This window comes from Piliocolobus tephrosceles, chromosome 1 (assembly GCF_002776525.5).
Source record: "Piliocolobus tephrosceles isolate RC106 chromosome 1, ASM277652v3, whole genome shotgun sequence".
Classification (NCBI taxonomy): domain Eukaryota; kingdom Metazoa; phylum Chordata; class Mammalia; order Primates; family Cercopithecidae; genus Piliocolobus; species Piliocolobus tephrosceles.
In genome coordinates, this window is record NC_045434.1 from 84,800,434 (window position 1) to 84,818,326 (window position 17,893).

At 55.2% G+C, this 17,893-nt stretch overlaps 1 protein-coding gene across 1 annotated transcript in view; it reads left to right on the plus strand.

Annotated features, from left to right (window-relative positions):
- The first annotated feature begins 6 nt into the window (after nucleotides 1-6).
- Nucleotides 7-17,893, plus strand: part of WNT3A (Wnt family member 3A) — a 54,331-nt gene continuing 36,444 nt past the window's right edge. The window contains exons 1-2 of the mRNA XM_023203528.1: nucleotides 7-178; nucleotides 15,394-15,635. Of these exons, the coding sequence (XP_023059296.1) occupies nucleotides 108-178; nucleotides 15,394-15,635 (313 nt within the window). The 5' untranslated portion in view covers nucleotides 7-107. The remainder of the gene's footprint in view (nucleotides 179-15,393; nucleotides 15,636-17,893) is intronic.

The window sequence follows — 17,893 nt, forward strand, 5'->3', positions numbered from 1 at the left end:
GCAGGAGGGCCCAGCGACGCCGCCGCGCCAGCTCCCAGGGCTGTGCCCGCCCCGGCGCTCACGCTCTCGGGGCGGACTCCCGGCCCTCCGCGCCTTCTCGCGCGGCGATGGCCCCGCTCGGATACTTCTTACTCCTCTGCAGCCTGAAGCAGGCTCTGGGCAGCTACCCGATCTGGTGGTGAGTGAGCCTCCTCGCGTTCGCCCCTGCCCCTGTGCGCCGGGCCCGCAGCAGACGGCCCCCTCGGGCAGGGACTCCGCGGTGGCCGGAGCCCGCTCCCTTCTGCTCCAGCCCCGCATGCGGGCCGCGGGCGGTTGGTTTTCCTTGACGGCCACTTTGGACCTGTTCAGGCCGCTGGGACGCGTGGGTGGCGGAGCTTCCGGAGACATTGATTCCCGAGCGGGGAAGTGGGGGAGGTTGCGGAGGTCCTAGCTGCCCCTGGCGTCGGACAGGGCGAACAGTGGGCTGGGGAGAGGCTGAAAGAAGGTCGGCACGCACGGTCACCGAGGGGACAGGCAGCTCGAGGCCAGGGGACAGGCGAGGGAAGAGGGCAAGCGAGAGGGAATTCGCCGGAGACTTCCCTCAAAAACCGTATCTTACACACAAACACACACACACACACGTTTTAAAACAAAGTCGGTGAGACAAGACTGAACAGCTCGGAGCAGCGTGGTTACGTAAAGAAAGCTGGGACCCGGCAGGGAGTGGCGCAGAGCCGGCGGCGGGGCGCACTGGGGGCTGGCCCCAGGCCCCGCGCGCCTCCCCGCCGCAGTCCGTGCGCGGGGGTTTCCAGGGGTCCTCTCTGCGAGCCCTTCGCCTGGGTCCGCCTAGCGAGGAGGGGCTGCTGTAGAAAGAGGTAAGGGTGAGTTAAGCACGAGGTGTGAGGGGCTCCAGGACCCTCAATCAGAAAGCACTTAGCTGCGCCCTCCACGCCAGAAAAGGCGCGTTCCGTGAGACCCTCCCCAGCCTGGCGATGGAAGTGCAGATAAACCAAAGGAAGGGTCCCCAAAGGTCTCTCTCAGGCCTCCCACCTCCACCGCACATATCCTGTGGGAGGGAGAACGGGGTCCACACTTTCGCCATGGCTTGTGATCCTTCAGAGCCCTCACCAAGCAAGGATCACCCCAGTTCCGAATTAAGGGCGCTCTGAGATGCCCAAGATTGGGGAACACAAGTGGCAGGAATGTGGGCGCTCAGGGCCAGGCGCAGCGCTGGTAGGACCTGCAGTTGGAGAGAAGCCTCCCCACAAGCGTGCACACCCCCCCCCCATCATTCTCCGACGGCAGCCTGGAATTATAATAATTACGCTGAGGGGAAGGGGGGAGACCCAGCGAGCCGAGGTACATCTAATCCGATAATAATTTTTCTCTTCGAGATGGTTCAGGAGCGGGGGCTCCCGCGGTAGAGGCGCCGGGCCAGGATCAGCTGGGGGGGGGGTTGGGGGTGGGGAAGGGGCAGCCCTAGGCAGCTGACGGGCCTGGAAGAGGCCGCGAGGCCGCGGGGACGCGCTTCGGGGACCCCCGCGCACCCCTACTTCCGCGAGCCCCATTTCCTATGCGGCACCTGCGGCGCCCAGTGGCCCACCTGAGGGCCATGCTCGGGGCGCGCCTTAGGGCGCTGGGATACTGACGCGCGTCCAGACGGCCGCAGGGAGTCAGGGGCAGCGCGTCTGTCGGAGAGAGCCCTGAGGGCGGCCGGCTTACGCACCAGGCAGGCTTCTAATTAGAACCCGCCGCCGCGTTCCTGAGCGCAAAAGGAAGCGCCTTGGCCCCCGCGCCCTTCCCATAAATGTCGCCAGCTTCCTGGCAACCCTGCGCCCTGGGATCTTTGTCCTGTCGGCCCTGAGGGTTCCTAGCCTCGGTCCCCATCCACCTCATACGCACGTATACCTCCCTTTCACCTGGACCCCCTGTGTTCTACCCTGAATGGACCCTGAGACACCCTCCAGGAAAGTCAGGCATTCTGCAGGGGAGCCAGGAGGAGCAGAGAAGTGAAGTCCCTGTACCCTCCCCACCCTCCCATCAAGAGTGCAGGACAGTCCTTTGGCCACACAGGGAAGGGGGGCATAGAACCCCACCTGACACTGAGGGGGGTGGGTGGTGAGGACCCCTCCCCCATCCCCACCCCCACTTTGTTCTCAGTAGGGTTCTCACACTTGGGGATTCTCTGCTTCCTGAGAAGCAGCCTCCCCTTGGGGGAGGCTGGCTTCCTGGAGACAAGTCTGCCCCCTTCTTGATCCCCTCTCTGCCCCTAAGCAGGCTGCTCGGGCTGGAGCAAGGACATGCCTTCCTCCAGGCGTGAGCAGCACACAGGCAGCAAAGGGAGGAAGACTCACAGAAGGACACAGCGCTGCAGGACCCCTGCTGCTGGACCCCGCCGCCACTTGTGTCCTGCAGTTTAATAGCCAGGGAAGATTCTCTCTCTTTCTCTGAGTCTTCTACCCAGTAGAGCGTCTCCTCCTTTCTCCTGTCTCCTAGCATCCTCCCCAGATTAAGCATCACCAGGGGAGGAAGGGACCTTGGCCCCTGCCAGATGGGCTCCTGGTGAGCCCCAGTGGAGCAGAGCAGGCTGGGGTGGGCGGCCTCTCTGTAGCTCCTCACCTGTGCCCCCAGCCCCTCCCTAACATGAAGCCGCTGGCCCCTTGCTTCTCCCCCCTCCACCATCACACATGAAAGTGAAAGTGAAGGGGAATCTCCTCACCTGGAGAAACAAACCAGGAAACAGCCCAAATCAGGGTAATTAGGCTTTTGAAGTTGGCCGAGGGAGAGGCAAAGGTGTCCCTGTGTGGCCAGCAGCACTGTGAGAGTGTGAAGGGCCACCTGCCTCCCCAGGGCCGAGAGGTGTCTTATACCCACGCAGCAGATGCCAGCAGTCCCAAGGCTGAGCGGGTCTGAAATGCAGAGAGACGGGCCTGGTCTAACACTGAATGGCTCAGAGCTGCACAGACATCCAGGGGCATCCATTCTGAGCTCATCCAGTGACAGAGAGGAGCCAGGCAGGAGACCAAACCAAGGCCTATGCACCTGACCACCTGCGTCCCATGAGGCCACAGACGTTAGGAACCTAGTGACCCCCACCTCCCTGCACACCCCTTCTAAGCTGAGTTCTCAGGAACAAGAATTCATGGAAGAGCCCACATAGACAGAGGACAGGGCAGTTGTGCTGCAAGGAGACCGTGGCCCCATCTGAGAACAATCCCCGGGCACGCCCACACTCCAGGGCACTCTGACCACCTCTCCCTTCTTCTTCTTCCCGTGTCTGGGTTAATGACATCTTGTCATCTCCCCAGGGACCCCACCAGGACCCTAGAGGTAGGCCTGTGCCTCCCACCACCACCTCCCCAGGGTCCAAGCCCATTTTGGGGCTCGCAATTGGATTTTGTTCATCTTTCAAGTCCCTCTGCTGCCTTTACCAGACTGGGCTGTGGCACTCCCGCCATGGCCACCTCCTGCTTCGATTCTCAGTCCTGGCCCTCCCCTGGGACCCACACCCTCCCAGCCACCTGGAGTTGCTGCCAGGCCTGGCCATAGCCACCCCTGCTGCCTGTCAGAGCACAGCAAGCTCCACCCCTCACCCAGCCCTGCTCTCCCTCTCAGGCGGTTCCTTCTGCCCGCCATCACCAGCTCCTGCTGGACTGTGGGCTCCCGAGCACAGAGGCCTGGCTGCCTGCAGATGGCCACCCTGGTTGTCCCAGGGAAGTGCGGTGTGGGCCGTGTTCAGCCTTTTTCCTGCCCCTGGCCTGCTCCACAGCCTCACTCATGCTCCCTCCAGGGTGCCCCTCACATCCCTCTGGACCTCGAGCTTGTCAATATGACAGAAACACATCGTGACCTCCATTTTTATAGAGCACCTCACACAGCCCTCCACTGAACATGTAGAAACTTTCAGGCCCCCCACTCTCCTACACACTCATGGTTGCAAACAACCTCCGGGGCACAAGAGCTCAGCCCCTCATCCCAGCCCTTCATGGGCTGGAGGGCTGGCACCCCTGGAGGCCCTACTCAGCCAGTGTCTGCACCACACCACCGCCAGGCACCTCGCCCCGTGTCCTCAGTCCTGATGGGCCTCACTGTGGTGGGGAGACAGCCTGACTGGAAGACTGGTCAGGTGAAGAGGCAGCTTAGGGGGCAGGAGCCAGGAAGGGGTGCAGGAGGGAAGGAGCTCGGCTGGAATGATGGGTCAGGCAGACATGTGCGGCGTGTGGGCAGGTGGCTGCAGCACGGGTGTTTCGGAGACTGAGAGGGGCCAGTCGGGCAGGGCAGGGACATGGCCCAGGGTACCCAAAAGCTCAGATGGGAAGGGCCTTGTGATAGGAGGGATGGGTGCCACTCCTGGAGTTGCCCTGCCTCCACATTAGCCTGCCACTGGCGCACTCCCTCCACAGGCCCAGCCTCACCCTAGCCCCTTCTTCCTTCCCCCTTCGCCTGCGTCTGTCTGTGTCTCTCTGTCTGTTTCTCTGTTCCCTGTCTCTGTTCCTCCATGTCTCCATACCTTTGTCTCTCAGTCTCTCCCTGTCTGTCTGTCTCTTCCCTGTATCTGTCTCTGCCCATCTCTGTCTCTGTCTCTTTGTGTCTGTCTCTGCCTCTTTCACTCTGTCCGTCTGTCTCTCTCTGCCTGTTTCTGTCACTCTATCTCTTTTCACCTCTGTCTCTCTGTCTTTTGCAGTTTCAGTCTCTCGTCTCTGCCTCTGGCACTGAGGACAGCAGTCACTAGTAAATAAAACTCATGAAACGAGTTGAGTGGAGTCATCAGGCCAGCCCTTCCAGAGCTGTGGGATCTCAGGGCCCTGGGGTGGCATTGCCCCTCAGAGCTGCCCACACACAAACCCCTCCTGAGGGTGACGGTCAGGAGTGGCCACAGATCCATAGCCACCACAGGGACCCACCACACCCTTTCAGAGCGCAAAAGCTCCTCCTGCCTGGCGCTGGCACCTCAGGCACTGGCCGACTTGGGCCCTTGAGGCCAGCTGCCCCTGTGACTCAAGAGGCTTGTTCCAACAATGTTTGCTTCGTATAAGCCTCCTGGAATCCTTTGTAGCAGGGGAACAGGATAAGTAGATACAGTCACAGCAGCCCAGTGTTAGGGGTGGTGACCACTCAGTGGCCACTTCTTCCACTGGGTCCCTTGTGTACATTGCCGTGCTGTGAGGAGGGAAGCTCCGGTGTCCAGCAGCTCTCCCAAGATGCAGGCAACAGGGCTCGTGCCATCTCCATCGAGGGACCCCGTGGGGGCTTCTCAACGTGGGGCCTACTGTGCAGAGCACAAATGTGAACGCTTGACCACCTGTCCATGAAGAAACCAGAACAGAAATTGGGAATTTAAAAAGGATTTGGTGACATCGTAGCGGATTGACAGTGCTGCAACTATTTCTGTGATTTTGTAATAATGGAAATTTAAAAACAAACCAACAGCATCCCTCTGTTGGGACTCTCGTCTGAGAAAGCCAGCCTGAAGCCACACCTGGAGTGATGGGGGTGGGGAGGTCTCTCAATGTGGACCACTGCCTGTAACCCTCATCCACTGGATTTTTGACCGAAACGTGAGACTTCTAACTTGCCCCCTTTACGAGTAGTTGAAGGACTGCGTTGCTGTTTCTGTTCAGAAGACCTGCTTCATGTCTCTGAAGGCAGTTGGTTGGGGAAGAAGGATTAAACTCTGTGTGGCTCAAGGGGCGGGGCTGGGGCAGAGGTTGCAGGTGCCAAGGAGGCTGGTTCTGGCTCCTGAAGAGAAAAGGCTCCCTAGGGATGACAGCCAGTGCCCCGAATGGTACCTGGAAAGTGCTGAGCTGCAGCTACCGAGGCTGAAGAAAAACAATGTCATTCACAAAGGAGACCTGTACAGCCCCACAGACAGGGTCTCACTCTGTCACCAAGGCTGGAGTGCAGAGATGTGATCTAGGTTCCCTGCAGCCTCGACCCTCATGGGCTCAAACGATCCTCCCATCTCAGCCTCCTGAGTAGCTGGGGCCACAGGCACGCACCACCACGCCCAGCTAATTTTTGTATTTTTTGTAGAGACTCATTTCACCATGTGGCCCAGGCTGGTCTCAACCTCCTGGGCCCCAGCAATCCTCCCATCTTGGCCCCTTGTTAGTAGCTGGGATTACAGGCTCATGCCACTACGCCTGGCTAATGTTTTTTATTTTTTGTTGAGATGGAGTCTTGCTTCATGGCCCAGGCTGTGCACTTTAATGTTGGACAATCCCCCACCCCACCCCTCACTGGTTACAACCCTGAGGCTGGTGAGGGGCACATGGCCTCTTCCTTGGCCTCCCTACTGGCCTCCCCAGGTGACACTCTGGAGGTGTCTCTCACGTTGCTGCTTCCACATTCCTTCCCCGGCAAAACGTGCCGCTGCCGCCCAGGGAAACTGGCAAGTGCGTGGCCGCGGGCACAGGAGCCGCTGTGCCTGCTGGGACTCGTTCAAAGTATGTGTCAGTAATCCCAGCTGGGCCGGCGGGCAGGAGGAGGTGCGGGTTGGGAGAGCTCCAGGCAGGGCTGGGCAGCCTGGACTGGGAAGGGGTGCCGACACCCAGGAGGGACCTGAGGCCCCTAAATCCTGGGGACCCTAGCCAGCTCACAAGGTGCTTGAGCTGCCAAGAGTGGTCTTCCAGGCAGCTCCAGTTCCACCACTGGGTGTGAGGAGAAGCCAGAGCCTCAGGGGTCTCCCAGGCAGGTGGGCACCCTCGGGCAGCCCTCGGGAAGTCTCAGCCTGGGTGAGCTGGGATGTCATCCACCAACAGGCAAACACTCCGAGCTTCAGGTCTGAGGAAGGAAACCTTATCCCTGCCCATGGAGTGGCCCTGATCTTAAGAAGACAAAGATTTGGAACAGGATGTTTGCTCCAGAGGCCCCACAGAGGGGAAGCCCACCGGCCCAAGCAGGACCCTCCATGGCAGAGACACGCACCTGCCCTGGTCCTCCATATCTGCCTGTGTTGCAGCTGTGCTGGAGCCAGAGGGGTCCCAGGAGGCGGCCAGCTGGCCTCAGGGCACAAATTGCATCCTGGAGGGGCAGCCCTGGCAGGCCCGCGAGTGGGGTGCACTGGGTCCCTCTCAGGCCAGGAGGAGCCTGAAATGACATCCAGCAGGGCAGCAGGGCCTGAGAGCAGTGCCCCCATTCCATGCACTGCTCCCCTCCTCTCTCAGAGCTTCAGGTAGGAGAGGGGTCCATAACCTCTTTTGACAGATGGGGAAACTGAGGCCCCGGAGGGGAAAGAGAGAAAGAGCAAACAAACAAATGAGTAACAGGGCCCAGTTGAAGCCCATGCCTGCCTTCCAGGCCTCCTATCCACACACCTGGGTGGAGCATTACTGTGAGGTCCCCACACCCCCAGCAAACATGCAAGCACAGAGCCGTGCTCCTGGTACATGGGTGCTCTGAGTTTGCTAAATTTTACTGCTGAAAGACACCAGGCCTGGACTTGAGAAACCTAAGAGCCTGCCAGCCTCAGAAGGACTTGCACTGGAATAGTGGAAGCTGGATATGATGGCCACACAGGATCCCCACAGCTGTGTGGCTGCGAGAAGGCCTCCACGCTTTGCCCTGAGCCTCTGTCCGTAGGGATTAGGTAGCACCTCCAGTGCCACCACATAAGATGGGAAATTGCTCATGGGACCAAACCAAGCCGGAGAGGCCAGCATGGCCTGGACTGGGCTGGCCTACTGCCTGCCTTGTGGTCCTGGGCCAGCCTCCTTCCTCCCCTGCATGTCACAGCCAGCGTCTCTGTCGTACCCCTGGCAAGCTGCCTGGCCTTTGGACAGAAGTGAGGGAGTGAGGAAGAAAAACCATTAGTGCTTGCGGGCTGCAGGCATGGCTGCTGTGACTTTGGCCACAGGCAGGAGCCGTGGGTCTAGGTACTGGGGCCATTTTACAAAACTACATTTGTGTGTGTTCTGAGTGAATATGACAGCCTCCCCTTCAAAACAAACTATTATTGGGGGAGGGGGAAAAAAAAAGAACCTAACAGCATTTGTGAAAATCTGGAAGGAAAGACAAGTCTGTGATCTTATCAACTTTTTCAACTTTTTGTTTTTCTAAGAATAGAAACAGTTTATGTTCCGTTTTTGAAAACTCACTAAGCATCATCTCCGTTTCTGGGGCCTTCTGGATGATCACACGATGGTTCCAGTAGGCCTTGTGGTGCTGGAGTGCTGTGATCTGCGATCTGCTATCCCAGCTCTGCCATTCACTCCAGAGCTAGGATTCCAGGGAAAGGGGACAGAGCAAGAGAGGCTGGAGATATTGGAAGAGCAGGGGCACATTCCCTTGGGACACCGATTTTGCACGGCCAGAGGGATATCTGGTGTCCCATCCAGTTGGGCAGTTAGAATTCCAGCCACTCAGCTGTGTGGCGGCTGGACGTGGGAAACATGGACTCTTCCTGGGACACTGTGGTGTTGGCAGTGAGAGGGGAAAGGGAATGAATTCCTCATCCAGTGAATCACAGGCTCGGGGTGCAGGGCATGGGGTCAGGGAGGGCAGGCTGGCCTCAGTCTCTCCCCGGGGATTGGGCCCAGCCTTCCTGCCCCTGCTGTTCCCACCACCCTGAGGCAGGGCCCAGACCTCACTGCGATCCAGATCGATGGCATCCAGGAAGTGAGTAGGGAGTGATGGATGACAAGATCACCGCCCCCTCCCTCCCTCTCACGCCTTCCAAGTGCTTACCTATGGTTCTTTGTGTGAGTGACCCTCAGCAAGGACCCTTCATCCCTGACCAGACACTTGTTTGCCTGCCTACAAAGCATGGTAGAGGTTGAAGGAGAGATTGGAGAATTCATCAGAAGCCCCAGAAGCCCAAGTGGGAGCTCCTGGCCCGGACTTCTGGCTGGGGCCACGCTTGTCTTAGGGCACCAGGCAGGACAGTGGCCACTCGTGGCTGCTCCGCCCAAGGCCATGAGCAGGCAGGAGCCACGGACTGACAGCCAGTGCTCAGGGTCTGTCCGTGCCTGTCACCTTCTGGGCACCTGATGTTGCCCCTTTCCATCCCCCCACATGCTTTAAGAGTCTGCTACTACCTTGCTCTTTTGGGGGACCCTTTTTTGGGGTGGAGGTAGGTCCCTGACCCCCCAGGGTGATTATCAGCAAGATTGACTCCCCAGAGCCTCGGCCCAAGGGAGCCCCCAAGGACTTTCAGAGTCCTCGTGAAGACAGACATGGCCATGGAGCAAGTTTAGACTCAAGGAAGCCGTAGAAGTTTCCCCGTTAGCCTTAGAATATCCAAGCCAGAGGCAGCCTGGGTGAACCCAGCACATGTTCCCCATGGCACTCATGCTTCTGGGGCCACCCTTTAGAGGAACCTGCTCTGAACCATGACCACCCAGTTCACTGGGGAAACTGAGGTTCCAACAATCCCAAAGCTGCAGATGCAACAGTTAGGGCCACCACCCATGTCCCCCTGGGTAGCCTCCTGGGGTGGAAAGGGGGCTGCATTGGGGACAGGAAGCCCTATGATGTCTTGGGTCATCAGCTGCAAGGAGGCTGTCCAGGCTCTGTGTGACTTGCGCCATTTATCTCTGATTCATTTGTAAATGTTATTTTGCAGGGACTGGGGTTTCATACATGTACTGGTCCATTCTGCATTGCTATAAAGGAATGCCTGAGACTAGAAAGAAAAAAGGTTTAATTGGCTTAGGGTTCTGCAGGCTGTACAAGCATGGCGCCAGCATCTACTTCTGCTGAGGCCTCAGGGAACTTCCACTCATGGTGGAAGGCAAAGGGGGGGCACGTGTGTCACACATGGGAGAGGGAGCAGGGGAGGGTGCCAGGCTCCTTCTAACAACCAGCTCCTGCATGAACTCATAGAGGGAGAACTCCCTCATTACCGCAGGGAGGGCACCATGCCATTCACGAGTGATCTGCCTCTGAGACTTAAATGGGTGGGACCCACTAGGCCCCACCTCCAACACTGGGGTTCACATTTCAACATGAGATTTAGAGAGGACACACATCCAAACTACATCAACACATTTGAAGGGCATTATAGGATCTTAGAAAGCAGCGGCCCCTGGAGGCCAGCATGCGGGAAGCCCTGTTCTGCTGTATTAGCCCCATGGCTGTGGCAAAGCTCCATTCCCTGAGCCTTGGCTTGCTGCTCTGGGAGGTCCTAGTGCCACCTATGCAGGTCATGTGGGTTTTGGGGAGCCACATGACTAGAACCTGTGGTCAGGTCACCAGTGAGCTCTGCCCAGCAGGTGGAGGCCAGGTAAAGGGCTGGGTGGTGGTAGTAACAGGAGCAATGCTGGGTAGTGGAAGGGAGAAACAACCAGCTTCAGCAAGACTCCCTTTCAGCGACAAGAGTGCTGGAAAGGTGGAGAGGCCGCAGGAGGAGGGAAGAGGAGGGACTAGCTCTCTAAAGACCACAGTGGCCGGGCGTGGTGGTTCACACCTGTAATTTCAGCATTTTGGAAGGCCAAGGCGGGAGGACAGTTTGAGTCCAGGAGTTCAAGACCAGCCTGGGCAACACAGAAAGACGCCATCTCTACAAAAAATACAGAAGTTAGCCAGGCATCATGGCACAGGCCTGTGGTTCCAACTACTTGGAAGGCTGAGGCTAAGATGGGAGAATCCCTTGAACCCTGGAGGTCAAGGCTGCAGTGAGCCCTCAGCCTGGATGACAGAGCAAGACCTCATCTCTAAAAAAGTAAATTAATACAATTTTACAAATAATAAAGGCCATGTCGATAGTCTGGTGGAGACAGCGGTGGCTCAGGTCCCTGGAGCTTGCCTAGCAAGATGCCGGAGGTGGCAGCCTGGCCCTCAGATCCTTCTTCTTCTCTGGGTCTGAGAAGCTTAGGTGTTGGAACTCAGAGGTGGTCAGGAAATGCCAGCATAAGCAGGAAAGGGAGAGGGAGTATCTGCTACCTCCCAGTGCTGCAAGATCCTGTCTCTACAAAAACTACGTAGACTGACCTCCCCAGTTTGGGCATGAGCGTCCTTTTCATATTCCAAGGTCGGATCCGGGAGTCCGAGTTGCATCGTATCTGATGCATCCTGAGAACTTGTGCTGAGAACAGGACCCTGGGGACACACCATCTCGAAGACTGGGTTCTCATTCACTCTCTGTTTGCAGAGCCCCTCCCCCACTCACTGCAGCCAATACTCCCTGGCGAGACCCTGAGACAGGCCTGTCTGTCCCTTGTCCCAGGCAAGCCTGGCCCACAGGGTGTGGGAGGAGGAAGTTACAGGTCATGGTTTCTCAAGCACTGATGGATTCCAGGCATCTGCATTCTCCTTGGATTAGAAATTTGGATCCTAGGAGGTTTGGGGGCTGGGGAAGGGATAGTGCCTGTGCAATTTAGATTTTTTATTTTTTTTTAGAGACAGGGCCTCACTCTATCACCCAGTCTGGTGTAATCAGAGCTCACTGTAGCCTTGTCCTCCTGGGCTCAAGTGATTCTTCCACCTCAGCCTCCCAGGCAGCTGGGACTACAGGTGTGTGCCACTGCACCCAGCTAACTTTTGTATTTTTGTAGAGATGGGGTCTTGCTATGTTGCCCAGATTGGTCTTGAACTCGTGGCCTCAAGCAATCCACCTGCCTCAGCCTTCTAAAGTGCTGAGATTACAAGCATGAGCCACCGTGCCCAGCCTTATTTTTGATTTTCTGTTTAATGACCCAACTGATCCTTCAAGGCCCAACCAAAATCTGGCGGCCCAGTGAGCCTCCTGGGCCCTCCTCTGCACTGTTTCCTGGCCCCACAGGAGCTCCCCCTCTGCCTGCCAGCTTTCCACCCTCCTCAGGCAGGATCTATGTGGCCCAGGCCTTCTGGTGGCCTGGAGCTGTCAGAAGGAGAAATCTCTCAGGAAGAAACTCAAGGAACTAGAGGGGCCCTCTGGTCCACAGGAGGCAGGAGAAGCCCATCCTGACCCCAAACCACAAGGGCCCGTCAAGGGAGGGGACCCATCAGGGCTGTTAGAGGCCAGGGATGCTGGAGCCACCTCTGGGATGGCAGCTGGCCACCTGCACCCTGGCCATACTCAGGAAGATGGTGGGCCAGGGCCCACCCAGGAGGAGGGTGAGAGGGGCACAGAGCTGGCTGACTCAGCACCCTGAGAATGGAGCCTTCAGACTTGGGAGTCCCCCCTCTCTGCTTTCCCTAGAGACTGGGGAAAAGGCCACCCCTCCCAGCCCCGAGCCTGAGAGCCCAGAGAACCCTGGCTCCATGCTGGTCATAGTGTTCTGGAGGTGGGCAGAGTGACAGCCCCCAAAATGAATCCAGCAGCTAGCCTTAGAGAAGGGATGCACCTTGGAAATGGCCACATCCCCCAGGGCAGTCCCTGTTTTGTAAGCAGCGAGCTCTAAGTGGATTCCTTTGTTTCTCCTCATTCTAAGTCTCCAAGTAAACAAGGACATTCAACTACTCAAGTTTTTCCTTCTTTCGGACACCTCTTGCTCACTTCCCTGGCTGTAAGCCAGGCTGGCCCTGGAGCCTAGGTACCCAGCCCTTCTCAGGCACACTCCCAGGCCCCAGCCATGACACTCAAATGTTTGTCCCCTACAACATTCCATTAGGAAAATTTTCAAACATCTGGAAAAGATGCAGCCTTTGGACATCAAAGCCTTGTGTGTCCACAGCTCACGCTGAAGTCAGCCTGCTTTATCTCACACGCACCACCCTCTCCATTCTCTATCTATCTGTCTTATCTTTTTATGCTTACGTCAGTCTGCTCTGTCCCAAACACTGTAGCAGGCACGTCCTGAACCAGTGCTGGATGTTTTGCAAGTAACATCCCACACGGAGTCTCGCCATAGAATGGGTGAAGGGGAAGCATCTGGGTTCACGGAATGGAGGCACCTCACCTGGGGCAGCCACCTCACCTCACCCTGGCTTAAAAATGGAAGCCTCTTGCCTGTAATCCCAGCACTTTGGGATGCCAAGGCGGGTGGATCACCTGAGGTCAGGAGTTTGAGACCAGCCTGGCCAACATGGCAAAACCCTGTCTCTACTAAAAATACAAAACTTAGCCAGGTGTGGTGGTGCACACCTGTAACCTCAGCTACTCGGGAGGCTGAGGCAGGAGAATCGCTTGAGCCAGGAGGGGGAGGTTGCAGTGAGCCGAGATCACACCACTGCACCAGCCTGGGCAACAGAGTGAGACTCCATCTCAAAACAAACAAACAAAAAAAGGAAGCCCCTGCAGTCCTGGGCGAAGCAGACAGTTGGTCTCCCAGCCTTACCCTACATGGGCACCTCAAGGCCCCTCTGCTGGGGTTCCTGGGTGCTCTGAGGTACATGGTTTGAAAACCATGAGTCCAGCCCCTGTGGTCACCTCCCTGGCCTGGTTCAACCCACCTTCTCCTGTCCAGAGGCCTCTCTTCCCAGCCTGCATCAGGGCTGGCCTTCCTGGGAGTGCTGGGATCTACAAAACGGTGGAGGGGGTGTGCAGGGACACCCGGGGCAGGGTACCTGCGTATAGTGAATGGATAAAGGAGTGAACAAGGGAGCCGACTGTGCAAGGACAGACCACAGGGGTGCAGGCTTGGGTGGTGGCCTGGGGATGCCCATGGGGTCTGGCGTGAGGTTATGCACTCAAATGGGGGCCAGACAGGAGGAAAGGTGACCAGGGAGAGGGAGGCCAGATCTCCAGAGGGTAGACATACTGGGGACCCTGAATGCTGGGAGTCCGGTCTAGAGGCCAGACTGGTTGGATCCAGTAGACACATCGACAGATGGTCATAAGCATGAGGAACTCTCTCTCCACCCACCTCCACCAGTGCCCAAAAGGACCTGGTGATTTCTTTAAATTGAGGTGTATTTTGTACAGCAAAATGGAAGACCCTAAGTGCATGGCTCAATTCGTTCTGATGTGAAGCACTCATGTAACCAACATACCAGTTAAACATAGAGCACTTCAGCCAGGCTGGCCCGGCAGAGCTTCCCTGATGACAGGCACATTACTTATCTAACTGTCCCATTCAGGGTAGCCACAGCCACACATGAAGCATGGCTGGTGCCACTGAAGGGCTGAGTTTTACATTTCTTGTATTTTAATTAATTTTAAACTTAATTACATTAATTTAAAAGACACAGATGTCGAATGCCTTTTGCCAAAGCAGAGCACAGCCTGGGAGCTGTTGGGACCTAGAAAACGAGGAGTAAGGTCGCCACGGTGCTGACTCTCCCACGGATGAGTGTTGCCTGGTCTTGAGTTCAGATTGTGGGATGCAGAGGGCCCCAGGAACATCTCATGGTTGAGCCCCTCCTCCCCACGTGCTCACGGGAGCCCATGCCTTTGGTTTTCTGAGCAGGGTGGCACCCTAGAGGCGGCTTTCATTTGTTTATTCACTCTCCTATTGACGGATGCTTGGGTGGCGTCCAAGTTCCTGCTCTCAGGCTCAAAGGCCTGGGAAGATTCCTGAACACATCTCACTGTGGACACGTGTTTACATCTAGGGGTACATAGCCAAAAGCGGGCCTGCGGACTGGCAGGATGGGTCTGAGTTCCACAGTGATTTCTGTGCTAGGTCACGCCTACATCCCAGAAACCAGGTCTCCTTCTCCAATCCTAAAGTCAAAGGCATCCCTCCTCTGGGCAGTCCCCACCTGACCCAGTACCCGGCCTGAATTCTCAGGTTCTAGCCCTCAGTACCCCAGTGGGCTCCAGGTCAACCTGGTATGAACGAGGCCCAGGCAGTTATACTGAGCAGGAATGCAGGGCTGCATCATGTCCTATTACAGATCTGGGCAACTTGGATTCTGAGCTGAGTATTGGGGGTAGGGCACGTCAGGTTCCTGGCCTTGTAAAATCAGATTTCCAGATAAAACATACAGAAAAACACATAGATGATATCAAAACATCTAGAAAAAATTAAATAGCCAGCACTGAGTATTTATTCCGCACACAGCATTGTGTCAAGCACTTCATGTATAACATACAGGCTTAAGAGCTGGACAAGGTGGCTCATGCCTGTAATCCCAGCACTTTGGGAGGCTCTAGCAGGAGGTCACTTGAGGCCAGGAGTTTGGGACCAGCCTGGGCAACATAGCAGGTCCTTGTCTCTACAAAATGTAAAAATAAAAATTAGCTGGCTGTGGTGGTGTGTGCCTGTAGTCCCAGCTAATCTGGAGGCTGCAGTGAACCATGATCACACCACTGCACTCCAGCCTGGGCAACAAAGTGTGATCCTGTCCCAAAAAAAAAAAAAAAAAAAACAATTAGAAGGCATGGTTTATGAACATTATTTTAGAGGCCATAGAGAATCTTTAATTGGAAATTTAAGTAAAAATTATCTTACTTGCAAAATAAGAAATCAGATTTCCTTCATGGTGGAAGCTGTGTCTCGCCCACCCCCCGACCCCGAATGCACTTGAGGCCCCAGAGCAAAGGGTCTGTAGCCTGCTCATCTGTGTCGCTGTCCCAGCCCCACACTCACGGCCGGGTCTTGCCCTCTGCAGGTCGCTGGCTGTCGGGCCACAGTATTCCTCCCTGGGCTCACAGCCCATCCTGTGCGCCAGCATCCCAGGCCTGGTCCCCAAGCAGCTCCGCTTCTGCAGGAACTACGTGGAGATCATGCCCAGCGTGGCTGAGGGCATCAAGATTGGCATCCAGGAGTGCCAGCACCAGTTCCGCGGCCGCCGGTGGAACTGCACCACTGTCCATGACAGCCTGGCCATCTTCGGGCCTGTGCTGGACAAAGGTACGAGGGTGGTCTGGGGGAGGGCAGATGAGTCTGGAGTGGGACAGAGTCTCCCGCCTGGTGCAGCCTGACATTCTCATCTGTGCACGCGGTGGGAACAGCGCCTCACGTGGACGCTAGGGTCCTTCCCGCTTACTGTCAGGAGGACGATCTGGAGCTGAAGCAGGACTGAGCCCGCGGGGTTATTCGGGTATCCCTCCTCCTTCTGCTCCCTGGACAGGAAAGCGGGCATTTTAGGGTGACTCCAACCATGGCCAGCGGCGGGGTTGCTCCCAGGAGCCAGGGCACAGGCCAGGCTTGCAGAGGAAATACACAAACTGAAAGACCTACAAGAAGGGAGAGGTTTGGAGGCACGCTGGAGGAGAAAGAGAAACAGAGAGAAAAACAGAGAGAGACAGAGAGAGAGAGAGACAGAGACACAGAGAGAGACAGAGACACAGACACACACAGAGAGGAACAGTGAGACAGAAAAAGATAGAGACAGAAAGATGCAGAGAGTGACAGAGACACACACAGAGACAGACAGACAAAGACACACAGAGAGAGAGACGGAGAGGGACATAGAGACCAAAAGAGAAAGACACAGAGGAATAGAGAGACAGAGACACAAAGATGCAGAGAGACAGAGAGATAGAAATAGAAAGAGAGAGCCAAAGAGTGACAGAGAGAGACACACAGAGAGAAACTGAGAGACAGGGAGACAGAGGCGGCGAGAACATGGGCAAGATTAAAACTTTAGCATCTTTTATAAAAAAGTTGAGGTGAAATTCACATACCAGAAAGTCCGCAATTTTAAAGTATCCAATTCAGTAGCATTTGGTATACTCACAGAATTGTGCAATCATCACCTGCCTAGTTCCAAAACGTCTTCATCAGCCAAAAAGGAAACCTGTGCCCATTAAGCAGCCATTCCCGTTCTCCATTCGATAGCCCCGGCACCCACCCACCTGCCTTCTCTCCTGTGATTTAGCTACTCTGCCTGTTTAAGAAACGGCATCGCTCAATATTTTGCGTCTGGCTTTTTTTCACTGAGCGTGTTGATTCACCTGCACTGTGGACAGTTTCAGCACTTCATTCCTGTTCATGGCTTAATAAATAATATTCCATTGCATGGATGGAGCACACTTGTTTATTCATTCTTCAGGCTGATGCACATCAGCGTGGTCTCCACCTTTTGGCTGCTGTGAATAATGCTACTGTGGCCTTTTCTTGGACATGCATGTGTTTGAACACCTTTTTTCACACCTTTTGGTTTCTGTATCTAGGATTGGAATTGCTGGGTCACAGGGTAATTCTGTTTTGCTTTGCTTGACCTGGGGGGTCAAGGCTGCAATGTGCTGGAACCATCACACTATTTTCCACAGCAGTTGCACCATTTTATATTCCTACCAGTATTGTTTGAGGGTTCCAACTTCATCCTCACTGACACACTGTTATCTGGTGTTTGTATTTCTTACTTCCAGCCATTCTAGAGTGTGAAGTAGAACCTCCTTCTGATTTCACTTTGCACTTCCCTGATGACTGATGATGCCAAGCACCGTTTCATGGGCTTTGGGGCCAGCTGTAGACCTTCTTTGAAATGTTTAGTCAAGTCCTTTGCCCATTTTTAAATTGGATTCTTTGTCTTTGTGTTGTTGAGTTGTGAGTGTTCTTTATATATTCTGGATATTGGACGTGCATTAGATGTATGATTGGTGAATATTTCTCTCTCATTGTGTAGGTTTTTTCATTTTTGTGAGTGTCCTTTGATATGCAAAATGTTTTAATTTTGGTGAAATCCAATTTATTTAGATGTCATATTGAAGCAAGAATTAGCTAACCTAAGGTCACAAAGATTCACACTATGTTTTCTTCAAAGAACCTAATAGTTTGTCTTTTACATTGAAGTATTTGATCTATTTTGAGCTCATCTTTGGATGTGGTATGAGGTAGGAATCCAACCACATTTTTTTGCGCATGGAAATTCAGTTATTCCAGTACTTTCTATTGAAAAAGCTGTTCTTTTTCCCATCAAATGGTCTTGGCACCCTTGCTGAAAATCAATTGCTCATAGACGTATAGATTTGTTTCTGGACTCTCAATTCCAGTCTATTGGTCTGTATGTCTGTCTGTCACCAATACCACACTATTTTGATTGTTGTAGCTTTGTGGGATGTTTCGAAATTGGGAAGAGTAAGTTTTCCAACTTTGTTCTTTCTTTTCCAGATTGTTTGGAGGGGACAGGAAAAAAGATTGTTTTGACTATTTGGGGTCCCTTT